The sequence below is a fragment of the Olea europaea genome, chromosome 21, assembly GCF_002742605.1.
Source record: "Olea europaea var. sylvestris chromosome 21, O_europaea_v1, whole genome shotgun sequence".
Classification (NCBI taxonomy): domain Eukaryota; kingdom Viridiplantae; phylum Streptophyta; class Magnoliopsida; order Lamiales; family Oleaceae; genus Olea; species Olea europaea.
Genome location: NC_036257.1, coordinates 14721234 through 14741074, shown reverse-complemented (window position 1 = coordinate 14741074; position 19841 = coordinate 14721234). Strand labels below are relative to the sequence as shown.

Here is a 19841-nt window from a genome sequence, read left to right as displayed (position 1 = left end):
GCTTTTAATGATTCATTGCTAAAGATTAAAGTGTTGTACCTTTGCACATGAATGCAGAAAATCTTAATCTAATATTTTCGATGTTTGACTATTGAAGTTCTTTGTCTCGAGTGATTTGTCGTGAATACTTGACTTTCTTCTCGATTTTTATTAATCGTCCAATGCGAGTCTTTTGGTAGCGATCTTTTTGTCCCCAAATAATCAACTTTGCAATAATAGTTATGAAGACTTGAATTAAATTGTTAGAAATAAAATCAACTTGTTTATTATGATCAAAACATTAGGTCAACAATTTCCCCCTTTTTTATTTTAACAAACAAGATGATTTGGATAAAATCATAACAATAAATTGATAAGGGATAAAAATTTTAAATATCACATATGATTATTATATTCCCCCTATCTTTCATACATATCTTCCCCCAATCTTTTACAGATTAATAACCATCTTAAGAATATCACATTTGTCGTATTTATAAAAGTATATATGCATACCATCTCCTATGTTTTCCCTCTTTTGGCGTAAGCAAAAAGTATAAAGTGGGAATCTAAAAACAAGTCATGCAAGATAAAAAAGACAACCATACGCACAAATAGTAGCAAGTAAATTCTCCCTTAAAGCAACACGCGATATCAATCAATGAAAGGTTAAAATAGAGAAAATTGCATCCACGACAAAAGAAGTTACGAAATTTTATAGCATGAAGAAGCGAGATGAAGAATAAGTGTATCCAAAGCACAGAAACATGAAGGAGCATCCAAATTACATAAACATAAAACGTAAGTCATAGCTACGGCTCCAGTCTCCAGAGGAGGTGGTGGAGGGATGTGAGCTTAAAAGGCAGTCACCTAAGCTTGCATCGCTGCTTGTTGAGCTTGAATTGCATCTTGTTGGGATAGTCAATCCCAACAAGATGCAATTCAAACTCAACAAGCTACCATGCAAGTCCAACAAGATGCAATTCAAGTTCAACAAGCGGCAATGCAAGCTCAGAAGAGTGCATTTTACGCTCACTTCCCTCCATCGCTTCCTTCAGAACTGTAGCTATGGTTTGCGTTCTATGTTTAAGTGTTTTGGATACTCCTTTATGCTTATGTGTTTTGGATACGCTTATGCTATGTCTCGCTTCTTCACGCTATACAATCTGGTAACTTTTGTCATGGATGCAATTTGCTCTATCTTAACCTTTCATTGATTGATATCATATGTTGCTTTAAGAGGGAATTTACTTGCGACTATTTGTGCCTATGATCGTCTTTTTTATCTTGCATGACTTGTTTTTAGATCCCCATTTAATATTTTTTGCTTATGCTAAAAGGGGAACAACATATGAGATGATATGCATATATACTATTATAAATACAAAAAATGTGATGTGCTTAAGATGGTTATTGAGTTGTAAAAAATAGGGGAAATATATGTATGAAAGATGAGGAGAATATATGAATCACATGTGGTATCTAAAATTTTTATCCCTTATGAATTTGTTGTTATGACTTTATGCAAACCATCTTGTTTGTCATAATCAAAACATGAAATCAACCATATTCAACGTATCAAAGAATCAACAATGACATGCATAACTTGATGTAAAAAAATTAAAAATAAATAAAAAAAAAATACCAAGACAAAAAGCATCAAACTGGAAATGCATAGAACTCAGCCATATTGATGTCATGTAGAAATCTGAGGCCTCAAGGAATTCTGAGAAGATCCATGTGAAATAGAAATGGAACAGAGTCGCGGAAATTTTAAGTACCAGCTCCAGAGTTAGTAGATCTGGTTCAGCAAAAAGCCTTTTTGAAACGTTTGCTTTTGCGAGTTGTTCAGCAAGAGCGTGCATATTTAGGGATAAAAATGGTGCCTGCGTGTTTAAAAATGCAACATTGATCAGAGGGAAAAAATGCCAATACTTCTTATTTTTCACCCTTTCCAGAAGTAATAAATACATTAGGAAGGAGAAGAAAGGGAAACAGGTAAAAAAAACTTAGGTACACCGAATGCAGTATTTTCTGGCATTAAACTAGTAATTATGTTATAATATTTGTTAACAATCCAAAGCCAAGAAGGAGGACTTGTTTATGAATTATTTTTTCCAAAGGCTTGATAGTCGAAGCAGACATTATGGTTCCGTAAGGACAGAGGGCGCAGATGGTTACTTCACAAAAATGAACACTCAATTCAAGAGAAGGAAAAAGCACATGCTCAATTCAATTCCATGGGACTTATGAATTAGAGTTGCTTTGAATGAAACCCGCATAGATGGTGGTAGTAACTCTAACTGTCCTAAGCTAGCAAAATCCTTGTTGCCTAATTCACTCATTGTTTTTGATATGGCAATCCCATTTTTGTATTTTATATTTTTGGTAGCAAAATGCCTAGTCTATAACTAATAACAAATTCCCTCTTGACAGTGAAATCTGCATCATGAACTTTTTACTCCACACATTACTTAAACGGCTTCTAGAAAATAATGTGGGTCAAATAAAGAAATCGAACATAAAAGAGAAAATGGAAAGCAGTGAAATGTTATCGGATTTTCTTTATTTTTATGGTATCTTAAATGTATCTTTTCACTTCAACTTTGACTATTTATTCTTTCAACCAACTAATTTAACATACCAAATATGTATGAAGTATTAAAATTGACTTTGAACAAAAGGGGGGGGGGGGGGGGGGAAGTATTAAAATTGACTTTGAACAAAAAGGGGGGGGGGGGTGGAGAACAAATTAATTATTTTAGATACTTTCTCATTTTTTTTTAGTTCATTTTTTCCTTTTTGACAAATTTTCAGTTCAGTTTTATTGCGTTTTTGGGCTTCTTACTGTGAAAAGACAAAAAATCCACTTTGTTAATTCAACAAGACCAACAACATGATTGAGCCTCATTTTTAACAAAAAAATGGATTTTGTAAAAGTAATTTTTTGAAGAATGTGTGGTTAGAAAGTAGGGTAAGATTTTGGGTGTCCGTGCAAATTATTTTATTGGAAGAACGTATGATTGAAAATGAGTTTAAGAAAAATAAAATTTTTAGATAATGAGGCTCATACAAGGGTGGAAAGAAATTCGGCCACAAGACATGATATTATGGGACCGTGGGATTATCAATATTGTGCTAAAAGGATTACAGGCACATATAACATCGCAGTTCATGTGCAAATTTGGCCAAATGTAGAACTACCACCGAGATGGAACACTATCATATTTTATCCACATTTTATACATGGCTAACTATCCCTATATAATTTTTATTGAGCGCCAAACATATCTAGCAATGTCCCCAATCACGCCTCTAATCAATAGTGCTCTCCAATTTTAGAACAAGTTTCCAGAGTTTCTTTTGGTGAAACCAACAAAAGTTAAGGTGGTGTTACATTATATGGATAAAGCTTCTTTTTTAAGATTTTGGGTGGTTGGGGAGATTTAGGAATATGACATTTTGCTAAATGGTAAAAGATATATTAATTCATTAAGTAGAGGACCCATGGAGGCGGATAATGGTCAGAGAAAGAAACAGATGGCGCATTTATCTCAGTTCATAGAAGCTACTTTGACAGCAGAAGAAAGACACAAATTACCACCAATATTGGGGTGAAAAATAGGGAGGAATATTTGTTACACTAGAGCATACTACTATGTCCTGAAAAATATGGTAAATAGTTACCACATAGAAGACTTATTGCAGTTTTAGTACACTAGTTCTCTCTTTCTTACGAACTCTGCGTGTAGCTAGAAAAGAATCATGGACAAGTAGAACAACTTCAGTTTTTATATAATGGAGAAGAAAGATTACCTCATAACTGGTTGTCGATTTGTCTTCCAACTTGAAGTCATCATCTGCTATCCACGAGATATTGCCTTGCCCTCTGGCAGAAAGCAATAGACCTAACCCCTGAGTGAAGTATAAGAAAGACTGAAGTCTATCCCCAGTCGTATCATCTACAAAACCTATAATGCCTAAAAGGTTTTAATTAACGATTTGATCAATTAGGCCATTACATGATTTATATTGTTTACTTAAATTTCATTCAATAAACAAGCCAAGATCACACAATAAAAGTCATATTTAGACACAAGATGTACGAGGTAGGATGCACGTCTAGTGCATAAACAATTATGTCAGAGAAGTTAAATAAAATAAAACACATTCTTTCAACTTCTCCTCCAATATATTGGAAAAACTAAAGTCTCCTTCAAAATGCTTCAAACCTATGTTAAAAGAAAAATAGAGTAAATGAAGGCAACGATTTTGGATAGATAAATAAAAGCACAACACTATGATAGAAGCCTAATTTTAACCAAGGCTGGGTCTTGGATTAGAAAGATAAGATAGAGCACTTCATATAAAGTATATCAAATGCCTAAGCTAGCTATTAGAAGATTGTGGGTGTATGTGTCAATTAAACAGATCAAAACAACCAATTCTTCTTAAAACATACTTGTTCATTTCAAAGTCTACATGAATAAGGATTGTCCATATCCTTTCTCATATGTACCGCATATACACACTTAACTCACTATATTTCAATTGATTTAGTTCTCTTCTTTTTCTCCCCCCCCCCCCCCCCCTTCCATTGATTTAGTTCTCTTCATTGTCCCCGCTTTCTATTATTGTTAGGCGAAAGAAATATTTGTTGTTTGCTTTTGAAGGGTGAAGGATATACCATCAAGGACATCATTGAGTTATGAATAGATATCGGAAGAATAACAGACTGAGCCTTGGCCTCTGAAAGTAAGTAAGCATAATCAGCGCTTTTACTCTTTCGCACAATATCAGTTGCCTGGCTACTGCTGCCTTCGGCTGTATCCTCCAAATCCGAAACAAATTCTTCCCAATTTGATGGGAGGTTCCTAGAACTCTGAGATTGCTGGGGTTTCTCTGCAACTTGCTTGCCCGGCTGCTTCTTTCCACCACTGGCTGTACCTATATTAGCAGATAACAAATCTGACCTACTGATACTTGCAAATCCATTGTAAATTGGTATTTGTAAATGTGTACACCTGTTGCAATCACAATGCATTTTGTTAGGCAGTTAGGAAACGTGTCACAGTCTCACACAATCTCAGTGATGATATTTTTCTATATATATCCTGCACTGTACAAATTCAGATGTGTGAATAAAGTATTATTTCTTCCTTCCCTTTTGTCCTTCTTTATATGGTATCAGAGCCATATGACGTCTCCAAATTCCATCTCTGAAAATCAAGTCCCAACCACTGAATTCAGCCTTAATCTGATCAATAATGCTGAACCCACTCCCAATTTCTCCTTATCTCAACCTTCCCAACCTATTAATCCTGCAAATCAACTAGCTATTGTACGTTTGGATGATTTAAATTTTCTCATATGGAGACAACATGTTCCCGCTGGAATTCGCGATTTTGGGTTGGAGGGATTTATAGATGGTTATGCTATTTGTCCTCCAGAACTCACTCCAACCGTAAGTGGTAAACCAGGGCCGTTAATCCAGACTATGTTTTCTAGCATCGCCAAGACCAACAGATATTCTCTTGGTTATTGGTGTCAATGACGGAGAGCATTCAAGCCCAAATGGTGGGATCAAACACGGCCAGTGATATCTGGCGTATTGTTGAACGTCTGTTTGCATCCAGATCTAAGGCAAAGGTGATGCAACACAAGCTTCAATTCTAGACCCAGAAGAAAGGAGGTTTGAGTATGCGTGAATACCTCCTGAAGATGAAGACCTCTGCTGATGTTCTTACTTCTGCTGGACAAAAGATTTTAAAGGAGGACCAAATACTTTATGTTCTAGCTGGGTTGGGAATTGAGTATGAATCTGTTATCGTCTCTGTTACATCATGTGTAGAGCCCTACTCTTTACAAGATGTAACTGAGCTTCTTCTCGCACATGAAAATCGGATTGAACAGTATTCCGCAAATGGAGATGGGTCACAAGCCACTGTGAATTTGGCACTTCAAGACCAGTCACAGAAAAATGGGGATAATGTCCAAAAATTTTCTCTTGGGAGAAATCTGAATTTACGAGGCAGAGGTCGTGATGGCCGCGGTGGAAACAGAACATGGAATGGCAACAACAAGCCTCAGTGCCAACTTTTTGGTAGAATTGGACACACAGTGCAAAAATGCTACTACCATTTTGACCCTTCATTCTCTGGTTTCAGTAGTGCTAGGAATACCTCTCTTTCAAGTAGTCAAAGTGGAGATAGGTCCACTCAAATGGCAGCAATGATGGCAGCCCCTAAGTTACTTGCTGAGAATGGGTGGTTTCCAGACTCGGGAGCAACAAATCATGTGACTAATGACTTGAACAATCTGCATATTGGCAATGAATATCTGGGGAGCAATAAAATTGTGATGGGTAATGGTAAAGGTCTCTCAATATCTCATGTTGGCTCTTCCTTTTTTAGGTCTTCTAATTCGTCCCGTGTTTATACTTTGTCCAAACTATTGCATGTTCCACAAATTACAAAGAACTTGCTTAGTGTTAGCCAATTTGCTTGTGACAATCATGTTTATTTCGAATTTCACCCGAATTTGTGTTTTGTGAAGGATTAGGCCACGGGAATGGAGCTACTCCGAGGGAGACTACATAATGGGCTGTATCGGTTTAATCTGTTTAAGGCATCTCCTGCATCATCTCCATTGTCATCCTCAAGTTCTTCTATTCAACATCAGTCGAATCCTCTTTCTGCCTTTTCTTTATAGTCAGTAGGTGCTAGTCTGAGTCCAGTGTCTTCTAGTCCAGTTAAGTCTAATGTTAGAGTCAATCAAATTATAGACCTCTGGCATAAGAAGCTTGGTCATCCCGCTGCTTCAATTGTCAGGACGGTTCTATCTTCATGTAATATCCCTATTCGAATGAATGAAAATTTATCATTTTGCTTTGCTTGCCAATTGGCGAAAAGTAAAAAGTTACCGTTCTCTCATTCTAGGGTTGTTTATCATGAGCCATTACATTTGATATACTCTGATCTATGGGGTTCAGCATTCACACCCTCCACAAATGGTTATCGTTATTATGTAAGCTTTGTGGATGCTTACTCTAGGTTTACTTGGATATTTTTCCTTAAAAACAAGTCTGAAGTATATTCTGTTTTTCTTCGTTTCAAGACTCAAGTTGAATTATTACTCGACGAAAAGATCAAAATTCTTCAAACGGATTGGGGAGGTGAATTTCGTTCTCTTACACCGTACTTGAGTTCAACTGGGATAACCTACAGACATTCTTGTCCTCATACGTCTGAACAAAATGGATTTGTTGAACGTAAGCATAGACACATTGTTGAGTGTGGTCTTACTCTTTTAGCCCAAGCCTCATTACCTCTAAAATTTTGGGATGATGCGTTCTCAAGTGCCGTATATCTTATCAACAAATTACCCACTACAGTCTTGAGTGGTCAGTCTCCTTTGGAACGGCTATTGCATACCAAACCTGATTATACATTTTTACGTGTGTTAGGCTGCATGTGTTTCCCTTGCCTTCTGCCCTATAACAAACACAAATCAAACTTTCGATCAACCCCGTGTACATTCATTGGTTACAGTCATAACCACAAAGGGTATAAGTGCTTAGCACCTGATGGAATGATTTTCATATCTCGTCATGTAGTGTTCAATGAGAAAACTTTACCTTATGCTTCACAAAAGTCTTCTACAATTTCTAGTGTCAGTCAACCTCCTCCAGTCATATGTCCACCTATGCAATCAACTCATCTTGGACAATCTTCTACTACTTCTTTGCTAAGAACATTACCAACCATGATTTCTCACAGCAAAACTCACTAGCACCTCACTCCCTAACACACTCTATGTCATCGTCGTTCCCTAGTGAATCAACTACCGAGCTAGAACCATTGCCTGCTATCCTGCCTTCACCATCAGAATCATCATCTATGTCTCCACCACCTACTAACACTCATCATATGGTCACACGATCCAAGGCTGGAATCTTTAAACCTAAAGTTCTTCTCACGACCGACCTACAAAACAACAAACCAAACTCTTTCAAAGAAGCTCTCAAATGTCCTCAATGGAATATGGCAATGCATGAGGAATATACTGCATTAATTAACAATGGTATTTGGAACTTAGTCTCTTTGCTCCCAGACAGAAAGTTGATTGGCAACAAATGGGTGTTTAAACTCAAGAGAAATCCTGATGGTTCTATCTCTCGATACAAGGTGCGACTAGTTGCAAAAGGTTACCATCAATTTCCTGGCTTTGATTACTCAGATGTTTTTAGTCCTGTAGTGAAACCAGTAACCATACGTGCGGTTCTCTCCATTGTTATTACTCGTGGATGGCAGGTACGTCAACTTGATGTAAATAATGTATTTCTTAATGGCATATTGCTTGAAGATATATATATATATATGGCTCAACCCCCTAGATTTGAAGCTCCTGCACCACATGATAGGTTGGTCTGTAAGCTCAATAAAGCTTTGTATAGATTAAAACAAGCCTCTCGAGTGTGGTTTGATCGTTTGAAAACTTACCTATTGTCTCTTGGTTTTCATGCTTCTCGAGCAGATACTTCTCTTGTTATCAAATGCAATGACACATTGTGTGTGTAGATGATATATTGATTACTAGTAGCAGCAGTCCAAAAATTGAGTATCTGATTTCTTATTTACACTCTGAATTTTCCTTGAAAGATCTGGGAAGTCTTCATTATTTTTTAGGGATTGAGGTGAAACATACTACTACTGGTAGTCTGTTATTGTCTCAAGAGAGGTATATCAAGGATCTCTTCGATCTAGTTAAGATGAGCAATTCTAAACCACAACCAACACCCATGGTGGCAAGTCTGTCCTTCACTTCCTCTTATGGTGATCCATTTGGAGATCCAACTTTACATCGAAGCACTGTTGGGACATTGCAATACGTAACAATCACTAGGCCTGAAATAGCATGTTGTGTAAATAAAGTATGTCAATTCATGCAATCTCCTCTTGAACCGCATTGGAAGGCAATTAAACGCATTCTTCGATATCTTTGTGGTACTGCAAATCATGATCTCCACTTCTCCAAGTCAAATAACCTTTATCTTCATGGATTTTCAGATTCTGATTGGGCACGGGACTTAGATGACCATCGCTCCACTTCTGGTTATTGTTTATTTCTTGGAGATAATCTAGTTTCATGGAGCTCAAAGAAACAATCTACCGTCTCATGCTCAAGTACTGAAGCTGAATACCGTAGCTTAGCTAATGCTACTTCTGAATTAATATGATTGCAATCTTTACTTAAGGAGCTTCGAATCTATCAAACTAAAATTCCAGTCATCTGATGTGATAATCTGAGCACAGTGGCACTTAGTGCTAATCCAGTTTTACATTCTCGTACAAAGCATTTGGAGCTTGACCTTTACTTTGTTAGGGAACGAGTTCTTAATAACACTCTTGCTGTCCAGCATGTTCCCGCATTAGATCAAGTTGCAGACATCCTCACAAAACCTCTTGCTGTTCAACATTTTACTTGGTTGAAGCACAAACTCAGGGTTCTTTCTCCTACCACCCTTCGTTTGCGGGGAAATATTAGCAAAGAACAAATCTGACCTGCTGATACTTGCAAATCCATTGTAAATTGGTATTTGTAAATGTGTACACCTGTTGCAATCACAATGCATTTAGTTAGGCAATTAGGAAACGTGTCACAGTCTCACACAATCTCAGTGATGATAATTTTCTATATATATCCTGCACTGTACACATTCAGATGTGTGAATAAAGTATTATTTCTTCCTTCCCTTGGCCTTCTTTATAACTTGAGATAACTAAAGGTGATTTTGATGTCTGATGCGGATGATGCTTCTTATTGTGATGTAAAGAATGTGCTCTCTTTGATCTCGCCAATGCTTTTGTATCCTTAATTAATTCTATAAAATGATCTGACATTAACATCTGCAGAATATTCAAAGGAAAATAAAAGAAGGCAAATGTTACACACCATTTTAACATTCGATCACCAGAAGACTTCCGCTAAAACTCATCATATCCAAACAAATAAAAAATAATAATAATTTTACAAAGTTTAGTGAAAAGGGAACACAAAAAACAAGAAGATTGACAAAATTTAGTTAATTGTTTCCATGGTCACTGAACTTAGGTCCATGTTTTTTATTAATTACTGAAATTTAAAATATCTAATTTTGGTCACTGAACTTAGATCCGTATCTTCAATTGCTCACTAAATTTAAATCCATGTTTTTTTATTGGTCAATGAAATTTAAAATGACGAGTTTTAACTATTGAACTTTGAAATATATCGTACGTTATTTACTAGTATAACTATTGAATTTTGAAAAATATCGAGTTTACAATGAATAATGTACAACATTTTTCAAAATTGAGTGAGTAATATACAATATTTTTCAAAATTTAGTGATCAAAACTTGACATTTTTAACTTCAATGAGCAATTGAAGACATGGATTTAAGTTCAGTGACCATTGAAACAATTAACTCGACAAAATCTCATTTTTGTCCACAGTGTCACAACTTCCATGGAACCTTATATATTTACAATCCTATGATTAATTTCTCCACCATATTGCACAAGCTACTTTATATTATCCAAGCACGAAAAACAAGCAGCATAGAGCTTAAATTCAATTACAGAATTTACTTAATTTGGCACCCATTTGATTAACAATTGACTTAAAAATCCAATCTTTAAATTTAAAAATAAAGTCTTAAGAACCCTAAAGAGCTAAATGGTACAAATAAAGCTTAATATAATCTTAGAATATAATTCAGAACCCCAGAAATTCAGCAATTAAAAGAGATTAACATATTCTCAGATACCCGTAAAAATACACACGCAAAAATCAATGAAGCTCAAACTCGAGCTCTTCTCCTGTGTAATCAGACACCGTAATGATTGTTTATTGCTTTAATTCATACACATATACTGAAAAATAAAGTAATATGGTATAACTTGATTCAAAATTATCAAATTACCGTTTGGGATTTGGGAATGAAAGATTTTTTTTTTTTTTTTATTATATTTATTGGGCTTGATGTTAGTCTGGGAAAGTAATAAGTGGGCCTCCAGTATTGAAACCCATTTATTAAGTTTAAGCCCGTGAAAATCAGTCCAAAATTTTGTCACCCAGTTCACGTCTGGGTCTGCTAAAAAGTGTGCTAGTTAATAACACAACTATTTGAGAGTCCAAATTGAAAAATCAAGTGAACTAATAAATATTATAAGGTGCGTTTGATTGTCAATATTTTTCATGAAAAATGTATTTTTTTATTCAAATTCCTACTTTTATGCTGTTTGATTGTCATTTTTTCATGAAAAATATTTTTCTATTTTTGGTTACGTGACCATATTTTCCTCAAAATCAAGGAAAATATTTTTTTTAAGAGGAGTAATATTTTATTTTCCTGACAATTCACTCTCTCTCATCTACCCACTAATAAAAAACAGACGAGTATAATATTTTTTAGGTTTAAAATTAAATAAATCAAAATTTTCATGCAAATAAATTCTAGGCAATTGAATTACCTAAAATTTATTTTCTTTCCATACAAATTTCATGTTTGCAGTCAAAAACACCTTAACTCATATTATACTAAAAAATCAAGTATCTTCATATTTATTATCTTTGTTACAATGTAAGTAATTTTTCAACATGCTCGTAATTTTCTATATCTCACAAAGTTTCTTAATTTTTTTTTTTTTTAATAGACACTACATTTAACATGTTACAAAGATTGTAACTTACACTTTATGTTAATATACATTTAGATCAAGTTAGAGTGTATATAATTTATTTAAAATTGTAACTGCAATAATTATAATTTAGAATTTATTTTAGGTTACATCTAAATTCTTTTAAAGTGTGTGTAATTTTTTTTGGAATTGTAACTTGTTATTGTTGTTACATTTTGTGTATTTTTTTAATTTGTAAGTTTGGAAGTACCACCATAAAAGGCAATACCGCGACGACAAATTGCACAGTTGACGACGCCACTTCCATTCTCGAACTACCACAAAACACTATAAGAAAATTGCACCACCACAAAAAGTAAAAGGAAAATTGAAGTCAAGCGCTTATAATTCAAGCCCACTCGTGTCAATCTGGTTCCTAGATAGAGTTGCTACCTATTCTTGATCATAAACCTATCTTAGGTGCTTTCTTTAATGTGTCAAATGTCCCAACGATTTAAGAGTTTCATATCGCCATACATAGGATCAATACCATTCTTATTATCATTAATCTCCAACTCAGAGCAAGGTCGATTTTTGTCCTTCTCTATCATGTCAAATCGAAACTTGCTTTTATTGATTGTCTATCGAAATCATCTTTGGTGAATTTTAGCTTTTGTGGTGGTGGTGATTCTGCCATGATGGGCTTTAATTTTAAGTGGGGTGGGTTAATCTATAGAGAGAGAACGTGGGGAGGAAGATTTGACGATTATTTTTGAGCTTTTATAAAACAAAAAATGCGGCTTTAGAGATGGAATGGAACTTTTTGTTGCTAATGTCTTAAATTTTGTAGCTAACGACCAAACAAAGTCAATAACATATATCTTTACTATTTCAGTTAATTATCTCGCTCAAAATTATCATTAAGTTTATCGAAGTTGACTACGTTAGTTTTGAACGTCAAAATCTGTGGTTATCAAATAATTATGTTTGGACTATCATACATTCCTTCTTCCAATTCCAAAATTTCTCATAACATTTGATATTTTTATATAGCTTTTAGTGGATTTTTTTTTTTAATTTCAATTTTTACTCAATTAGTGTGATTAATACAAAGTGTATGATAAAATTAAGCAACGTAAAATAATTTTTTCAAGAATTTTTTAAGAAAAAATATATTTATTCAACAATTTTGTCATTTCCCAACAATTTTTGCTTTATTTTTTCCAAATTTTAAATTTTTAGAACAAAAAAATGGATATTATATTTCACTTTTACAGTATAAAATTTTGTTGTGAATTGCAAAACGTATGTAGTCGACACATTGCCATGTTTTCATGACATTTCACATTATTTTACTATTTTTCCATGTTTTTCACAATTTTCATGTTTACAAAATGATTTTTTTTTATTTTTTTTTTTTTAAGCTTAACAAATACTTTAAATAATTCTTAAAACATTATCGATGGACTATATTAGTCTACAAATTTTAGTTGATACTTAGGCTTTTTTCTTGAAACTACCAACGAATATTTCAGTAGAAAAGAATTTAACAAATACTTGAATTTCTAGAAAAAGTATACCGATTAATTTATTTTTTCCCGTCAATAACTATTTAATAATTGTGTCTTAACTTAAATAATTTACCAACAAATTTTCTCTGTTGATAATTATTTTATTCTTTAATATAGTTTCCAATGGAATCATTCGTTGAAAAATTCTTTGATAAATTATTTAATTTATTTTTTTATTTCTTACCAACGGATTAGCAACAAAATTGCACCAACGTCCATATCTAATTGCACCAAAAGACATTCGTCGCTAAAATTCCATCTTTATTGCCTCCATTTCTAGTAGAATTGTATATGATTTTGAGAATTGTTTTGAAATTACTTAATTGTTTTTCTTTTAATGTAGATACAAGTTTGGACATAATTTCCTCTACAAATTTTAAAGAAAATTTTAATAAAATTAATCAATAAAGATGATAAATTTGAAACGAACTCCAAACTCCACAAAGTTTGACATTTTAAGCTAGAAATTTGAGAATCCAAAATATTTTTTGACAATTTTTAACTCGGTGAGGAGCCCTACCATGATTGCTCATTTTTGGTCAAGTGGCAGATGTGACTTTTCAATTGCTAGTCGCGGAAGAAAAGAAAAGAAACGAAGAAAAAAAACTGAATGCAAGCGATTCAAGTGAATGTAGTTGGGTTCCTCTAATTTTCTCGTCTTATTTTTCTCTTAGCGAAGTTAACTAAATAACAGAAGTTAACTATTGGACTTGGTCACCCATCAAACTCAACACGAGTTTGTGTTTGATCCCCTTTTCGATTTGTAGTCATAGACTATAATTGGCCGGCAGAAGGAGGAGACAAATGAGCAATTGAATTGAATTATGTTACATAGAAATTAAGGGAGCTCCTTGAGGTGATTTATATATATATTCACGCAGTCAGAGAGGAAAACACATGGGCTTCCAGTTGGAATTGAAGCAGAATCTGGGAATCATTTTGGAATTAATTACGTTCCGTCAAAATTTGGTGATGTCCTTCCACTTTTATTTGTTTGATTCCAATAATATGTTAGGCTAGGTATTTTCATGCATTGGATGGACGACAAAGTTGTTTAATTTCTAGTTTTAATTCGAGACTGTGTTTATCTTTAACTTTTGTGTTGTGATTTCATTAACATGCATATTTATATTGTTTCATGTTTGCGTACTATTAGGACAATAAGTTGCTTGTTCGTAGTGTTGAAAAACTCAGGGTAGGTAGAACACTGTTGATGAAACATACAGGCAATAAATATTAAGAATAATATTTGTGACGTGTGCGATCTTATGTGATAATCTTAAATGATAATGTATGTTTGCCATATGAATTCAGACTAGGAATAGAATCGTCTCGTGGTAATCATAGGTTTATTATATCTTGGGAAAGAATAATAAATAAAAATGGAATTATCGATCGTCACAATTGCATAAATTAAGATAATCATTACTAGTTGAGCATTAGAACTAAGAATTAATTAATGGCGTCGGAAATCCAATACGTTCGTACACTTAATTTTTAAACCAACTTTCATTATTTTCACAAGTTTTAGTTCTAAAAATTAGTTAGATATTCATTCAATCATCTTTTGGTTACAAACACGAATTTAAATATATCAAATATACTAAAATTAATCATTATTCCCTGTGGGACGATAACTCTCTTATCATGATTATTACTTGTACAACGAACCCGTACGCTTGCGAGTATTTGACGAACACCAACTTTTTAAATACAACTCTGTAGGTTTGGTAAACATATAAGATATGCTTCTCGTAAAGCCGGATATGATACAAGAAAGCGTGTGAAAGGTAGATTTGTGAAGGCTGGAGAAGATTATGACTATGATCCGCGCATAACAAAAGATTTTTGAGTTTAATTAAGCAATGGATTTCACCTCTGCAATTGCAATATATTCCCAGTGAAAAGGCTCACTCATTTGCTCTTCTTACATAATAAATCACATTTTCTTTAGATGCATCTTTGTTAGTTTGACTAACTAAAGGCTGGTAGCACAATTGGCAAATAACTAGATCTTCACACCACTGTAAAAACATCTTTATTAACCAATTTAGACAAAATGAAATTTAGTAAAGCATATAATTTTGCTTAAGTATTTAAATAGAGTTCAAATTTACTGTCTCCATCTCACTGTTCCATCTATTGCCCTCTCAGTCAAATTGTCATCCTATAAGAAAAATGAAAAATAATAATAATAATAATAATAATAATAATAAAAATAATAATAATAATAATAATAATAATAATAATAATACCTAAAATTTTAAGTGGTATGTCAAACTTTGATTGAGATGACAACCAATGAGGCAACCATATGTGAGCAATAGCTATGAAATATCGGGTTGTACACGTTCTTATGTAATAGTTCATCATGTTCGGCATGTTTGGTAAGTGATGTCCAAATCCTCTATGCTATGATGAAAAATCGAGGCCAGTATAACTTCATATGCTATAAGTCCAGGATTGAAGAATTAAATCCACATCACAATTAAAATAGCCCAATTATGTTGGGTATTTAGAGGTAATCAGCCCATTGAGCTAAATGCTCAATACCCAACTTGGAGGTAATTTAAAAATCACATGAAAGATAGATAAATATTATCGTTATCTTTTTTTAAACCATTTTATCCCATTTTTTTGGTTGAGCTCTATCTTTCAGTTTTGATATAGGCGGGCTACTTCCGTCTAGTGGTCATGGGAAAGCCAAAACTTTCTTGTAATTTTGATTTAACCTAATCTTGCAAGATTTTGTGGAAAACTCGTTTTTTGTGAAGCCTATAAATTGAAGACTCTTCTTTTCATTTGGAAGCCACCCAAGAACGAGAAAAAAACTCTCTGCTTTGTGCAAAATTAAAACCTCATCTGCCTTTCTTTGTGAATCTGTCTTTGTGACTAATTATGGCCTTCAAATTGAAGATACCTTTGTGATGTGGATCAAATTTTTGAGCCTAATTTAGAAGGGGAAAATCGTTCTTCAATTTTTCAGTTTTTGGTTCTTGATTTTAATCCTTTGCAAATCCTAAACTAATTAATTGGTTTGTTTGAATTGTAGGTGGGTTTGCTCAACAATTGGTATCAGAGCTTGGTGGTGGTGAAAATTCGACCAAAAATCGACCAGAAACCGGCAGAAAATAGAAAAATCGAACTACCCAGATTTTTGCACAAAAATCGTACCTGCAAACGCGATTTCCCGTCAATACAGAAGTCCATTGGTGAAAGGGAGACCAGGGTTGAGATGTACAGGTGGAGGCGGTGCTGAATGTGCGGCGCGTGGTGTCGATTCTAGGAAAGCCGTCTTCAAGCAGTTTGTTCCTCACATTATTTGTAACATTTTTCATATTGAAAGTTTTCTGTTTCAGGTTACACAAAAAAAGTTGGACGATTTTGCCCTTGGTGGATCAACGATCGAAATTGCCACATATTTACTGAATTACTTTAGGCCAAAATTGTGGCCCTAAAGCAGTAAATTTGTATCTCTCATAATTTACGGACTCAGATTGATCCGCTTTGGTATATTGGTTCACCCTAATTCAAATTTGAGCATTAACGCGTCATCGTATCGGGTGACATTATGATTGGATTTACTGTGTGGGGAAATGTTGCTTGTGCCCAAAATTTAAAAATTATTTGCTCTGTTTGAAATGTTTAATTTGATTAGAAGTTCGTAATTGATTTTGTGCTCTTATTGTCATTATGTGTGAAACTGCATTATATAAGAATTTGAATTTTTGTTAACATACTTTTGTAATGTATTGATTATTCTATTAGAAAATCTGAACTTGACCTATTTGAACATTCCCTTGATTTAAGATCATGAATCTTACAAAATCTTGAGAATTTAGAATGGTGTATACTGCAACCTTGGGATTCTTTGTATGATCTATTTGTACACTTCGGTTGTTTTGTTTTCTCAAAATGTCTTCACATTTCGAAATTAAAATTTTCAATTTAGCAACAAAAGATGAAGGCGACTTTGGTTCAAGAAAATATTTCAAAAGTCATAGATGGCAAATTTCTTACAAATTTGACAGAAACACAAAAAGAAAAATATGATGAATTTGCTTACAATTCAATTATTTTACACTTATCTAATACTAATTTGAAAAAAGTTGGAAAACTTGATTTTACAAAAGAACTTCAGCAAAAGTTATAGGATTTATATTTATTTAAGTCCACTCCTAATAAGTTACAATTGTTTGAAAGAATTTTTGTTTTAAAATGAACCCTTCAAAGAATCTTGATAACAATCTGGATATTTTCAGCAAACTTGTTCAGGATATCGTTAATTGTGATGAAAATGTTTTTGAAATGTATAACGTCATTATTTTACTTAATTTTATGCCTGATTCATATTGAGATGTTATTGGTAGAGACACCCTAACACTTGAGATTGTCATATTTTTCCTTAAGAGTAAAAAGATGGAGATTAAGGCTAAAAAATAAGAAGAGTAGTGAGTTACATATGATAAGGAGTAGAATGAAATTTAAGCAAATAAATTTGGATAGAGTTCAAGACAGTAGTAATTCGAATAGTAACTAGAGTAATGATGGTGTTAAGAAGAAGGACAAGGGATGAAACAAGTCTAGTGGTAGATGGTCACAATTGTGGTAAGTCTGTACACTTTATTAGAGACTGTCCTAAGAAAAAAGATAAGCAGAAGGGTAAGATGAAAGGTGAGATGAATGCGGCTATAGTGTTGAGTGATGACCCTAGTAAGGTTTTTTGAAAGTAATCTAGTTACTGCCTGTGCATCTATGTATAAATCTTTCTGTATGTGCGTGATTGCTTAATTCTGTTGAGTTGATATGTTACATTTTCAATTTGTTTGTGTGTGAAAGTGCATGAATTGAAGTGATCTTATTATTTGATGTAATTGTTTGCATGCATATTGGGTTAGGATACATTAGCAGTGTATTGAGTGTCTTTTGGTAATGTGGAGTATAGATGCTTAGGGGTATATTGGTAGTTTGTATCGGAGATGTGGAGTGTGACATTTAAATCACTAGTGGAGAGGTGATTAAATATTGGAACCATTTATTTGTGAAGAGACCCTAATCAGATGGAGTGTGAGAGAGGCACTTCTATCACTTCCGTTAAGTGGAGACCCATTATCCATTTAGGTTGAGAGAAGTGATGTGGTGATAGAGATTATCCCAAGGACTTAGAATATTTTGTGACTTACCAGTTAATTATGAGTTGAGTAATCAATCTAGTGAGTATGTTGGACAATGAGAGGAGATATGTGTTCTTGAGATGTAAGTAACATGGAATGAGATAAGATAAGTGTAGCGAGATCTTTTCGTAGGGTCATTATGCATTTATTGTATATGTATTGATCGTTTGATTGATTAATTTGGCACTAGTCTGTTGTTCTGTATGAACATGTTTGAAAAGATTTGTGTATTATTCTATATTATATCATAAACACATTTTTTTTATTGTTGATTGATTATTGTAAATATTTGCTTCTACTTATGTGTTCTTGATCTTAGTCTGATGAGCATATAGAGCAAGTATGATATGTGTTTCGAGTCTAAAACACAAGGTAAGGTCTGTAATCCCAATTTTATTGATACCTTGATTATGTAAGTACTACCCATGTGTTTTAATTGTTTGGAAGGTGGAGATTTGTTGGGTTTTGATACCCTGTAAATTTTGGGCTATAATGTTAATATCATAATACATTTCATAGTCTTAGTCGATGAGTGAAATGATTATCAACAACTAAGTCCAAAAGCTTAACCCGACCCATTTATATTACATCTTGGATGACTTTAAATCTTGGCCTATTTAACCTTATTATTGGTCAAACTAAATCCTAACCTAACCCTACATATATGTGCTCCTACCTTAGCTGCTATGTGTGCGTGATTTGTATGTAATTGAGAAAAACGAGGTTGCTCATAGTGGAGAAAAACCGACTGCTTTGTGCTTCCAAAAATTGGTGGCTTCTTTGTGTCTTTGTTCTCCTCCTGTGTATCTTTTCATTGATTTTTTCCTTCTTGCCTTTGTGCTACAAATCATCATCATTATCTTGTCATTTGTGTATAAAATTGAGAAGTAATCGAGGTGAATATATTGGTTGTGGATTGGAACCCTTTGGATTGGATGTTTGGTAGAGAATGGTAATGCAAAACTGAGCTCGAAAAACACCTATTTAACTATTCTTGGAGCAAGCTTTCACAACAATAAGTTTTCATTCTCTTATTTTTTTAGTTATACTCCGTTAAGATATATGAATTTGAGAAACTATTACTTCTTCCAATGGAAAGTTGTATTAAAAATCTTTATACCAAGCAAATAAAACGTGTAAATAAAGTGAAACCGAAAACTCACTGAGCTTTCCAACTCCGCTGCTACACTCTTTCTCATTGATTGTCTTGGATAAATTCCCATACATTGATTAATAGAGTGAATACTTCCAATAATCGGTAAAGCTACTAGACGGTCTAGTCGAAAGAGCTTAGCCAATTTCTTTTTATCTTGCCTTGATGAACAATCTATGTTCGCCACAATTCAAACCTTCGTTTTTCATGTAGTCCACCATCGAGTTAGATGTTCATTCTCATACTGAAACAAACTATATTTTTTCAATGAGTTAAATATGCCAGTCCTGTAACGTGTTTT

At 33.7% G+C, this 19841-nt stretch overlaps 2 protein-coding genes across 2 annotated transcripts; one reads left to right on the top strand and one right to left on the bottom strand.

Annotated features, from left to right (window-relative positions):
• Positions 1 to 362: 362 nt before the first annotated feature.
• Positions 363 to 5054, bottom strand: LOC111370843. The gene is made up of 3 exons (XM_022992739.1): positions 4667 to 5054; positions 3796 to 3894; positions 363 to 1865 (listed from the first exon to the last, which is right to left on the bottom strand). Exons 1-3 carry the CDS (start codon positions 5021 to 5023, stop codon positions 1566 to 1568), a joined length of 756 nt encoding a protein of 251 aa, XP_022848507.1. The 5' UTR covers positions 5024 to 5054; the 3' UTR covers positions 363 to 1565.
• Positions 5055 to 7656: 2602 nt separating this feature from the next.
• LOC111370847 (uncharacterized mitochondrial protein AtMg00820-like) lies at positions 7657 to 9683 on the top strand. Its single transcript, XM_022992742.1, has 2 exons — positions 7657 to 8291; positions 9048 to 9683. Exons 1-2 carry the CDS (start codon positions 7674 to 7676, stop codon positions 9069 to 9071), a joined length of 642 nt encoding a protein of 213 aa, XP_022848510.1. The 5' UTR covers positions 7657 to 7673; the 3' UTR covers positions 9072 to 9683.
• The last annotated feature ends 10158 nt before the right edge of the window (positions 9684 to 19841 follow it).